Below are 2500 nucleotides of genomic sequence, written 5' to 3'. Positions count from 1 at the left end.
CTTCAACATCGTGTATTAGGAGCATTTCTGCTACAATGCAATCCAGGCTTCATCCCTCACCTAAAATCTGTATCTCTGTCATACGAGATAACTCATCAGGTCACATTGATATTATACCTGATACAGGTGCGGATACTACAGTCATAAGGCTACAGCATCTCAGTACCCTTGGCCTGACTGAGCAAGACCTGGAACCGCCCTCCGTTACGATGTACTACAATGCTGATGGATCACGTATGCCACCAGCAGTTGGTTCTTTCCATGGAAGCATTACATATGGCAATAAGACGACTGATTGCTGGATCGATGTCCAAAGTTCGCTGACAACCCCTTTGCTGTCGTGGGTTGAGTGTAGAGACTTAGGGATCATTCCAGATTATTTCCCTAAACAAATCCCAGACAAGCAAACTGCCAATAGGGTACAGGTTTCAGGAAGAGGCACAAAGACCCCAGCATCCATACCAGTCCAGCCATTGTCATTACCTCTTATCAAGTCGATGTCACCGTCCGCTGCAAAAAAGTATTTTCTTCATGAATATGCTAACGTATTGGTGCGAAAGGAGGACCTGAAGTAAGGGCCGCTTAAGAAAATGTCAGACCCTCCTATGAGGATCTATCTAAGGGAAGATGCCCAACCTTATGCAATACATACCCCTTGGTTAATTCCTCTTGTTTTTCAGGAAGCAGTGAAAACAGAGCTTGAGTCAATGGTCAGCCAGGGTATCATCACGCCAGTAGATGATGAACCATCAGCTTGGTGTCACCCGCTTGTTGCAGTCGCCAAGGCTAATGGTGGTGTTCGCATCACCACTGACCTCTCCTGGCTGAATTCACAAGTTTCCCACCCAGCCCATCCTTCACCAACACCATTTGCAGCAATTAGGAGTGTCAACCCCAAGTCCCAGTTTTTAACGATTGACGTACTTTGTGGTTATTGGCAGATCCCCCTCCATGAAGACAACCAACATCTCACAATATTCATCACACCCTATGGTCGTTTCTGGTATTGTTGCAGTCCAATAAGTTTCGCAGCGACAGGAGATGCATTCTGTCTACGAGAAAATAAGGCTCTTCAGGGAGTGACCAATTGTATCAACGTTGTAGATGATATCCTCCTACATGATGAGGACTACCTTACCCATCTTCAGTGTGATGACAAGGTGTTGTCTAGGTGCAGACAACATGGTATCACCTTGAACACTGACAAGATCATATTGTCCATTCTAGAAACATTTTGTGGTTACAGGCTCTCCAAGGCTGGCATTGCAGCTGACCCTGAGAAAGTCCGTGCTATTGCAGAGTTCCCTACGCCTGCCAACCTCATGGATCTTTGTGCATTTATGGGTCTAGCTAACCAGTTGGCCGAGTTTACACCAGACATCTACACCAGAACTATTGGCTGGTCAGCTGATCATACCAAAGTGTTTCTGATACAGAAACACGTTATGCCACCATAGAGTTAGAGTTACAAGCTGTAGTCTGGGCTATGTCCAAATAAAAGTTTTATCTCACAGGCCTCCAGCATTTCAGTTTAGTGATAGACTACAGATCGTTGGTCACCATATTAAACCACTATTCACTGGATACAATTGAGAATCTCCGTCTGCAGCGGCTGAAGATGAAGATTTCCCCATATATCTTCACAGCTACATGGTGCACAGGTAAAACGCTTTGCATCCCTGATGTCCTGTCCTGCTCACCTGTAGACCGCCCCACGTCAGATGATGAAGCCTGCATTTCTGTTAGTGGTGTGACGCTATGCGCAATGAAATCTATTGCAGTGCCCTGTGTCAATGAACAAGAGGATCTACACTTGGAGGATTTATGTAAAGCAGCTTCTGAGGATACCACTTACAGAGAGCTACTCTATCATGTTAGATCAGGGTTCCCCAACAACTGCTATGACCTGCACAACAGTCTGCGTCCATATTGGAAGATTCGAGATGACCTCTACTGTGACAGCAACTTATATGGTGCTCATATGGTTATCCCTACAGCCCTATGTCGTCGCATCCTGACACGCCTGCATGACAGCCATTGTGGTTTTGAGGCCACAAAACGATGTGCCAGACAAACTGTTTATTGGCCAGGCATTGATGCTGACATCCTCAACACTATTCGTGCTTGTGAACTATGCCAGATCCTCCAGCCAAGCCAACAACAGGAACCATTAGCATAAGATGACCACCCTAATAGGCCATTTTTTTTTTAGTGTCTGCAGATTTCTTTTCTGTAGCTGGAAAACACTTTTTAGTGTACGTTGACCGCTTCTCTAACTGGCCAATGGTAATTCAATGTGGTACAGACACTACAGCTAGGACCACTATTCGTTTTTTTCAGGCATCTGTTCCGCGACCTAGGCGTACCAGAACGTGTACGTACCGACGGCGGACCTCAGTTCACCAGTAAAGAATTTGCAGCTTTCCTTGACCGATGGGGAGTGAGCCACATTATGTCGACCCCCATTACCCACAATCAAATGGTCATGCTGAGGCAGCTG

The 2500-nt window shown here is 46.0% G+C and overlaps 1 protein-coding gene across 1 annotated transcript in view; it reads left to right on the top strand.

Annotated features, from left to right (window-relative positions):
• Positions 1–2433: 2433 nt before the first annotated feature.
• LOC147467946 (uncharacterized) overlaps positions 2434–2500 on the top strand; it is a 594-nt gene continuing 527 nt past the window's right edge. Inside the window, exon 1 of the mRNA XM_086556181.1 lies at positions 2434–2500. This exon is cut by the window's right edge and continues 527 nt beyond it. Within this exon, the coding sequence (XP_086412307.1) occupies positions 2434–2500 (67 nt within the window).

This window comes from Penaeus japonicus, unplaced genomic scaffold, assembly GCF_977035675.1.
Source record: "Penaeus japonicus unplaced genomic scaffold, GWHDUDI00000001_assembly GWHDUDI00000032, whole genome shotgun sequence".
NCBI lineage: Eukaryota > Metazoa > Arthropoda > Malacostraca > Decapoda > Penaeidae > Penaeus > Penaeus japonicus.
The sequence above is the reverse complement of the archived record's forward strand: the minus strand, read 5'-3'. Positions and strand labels throughout refer to the sequence as shown.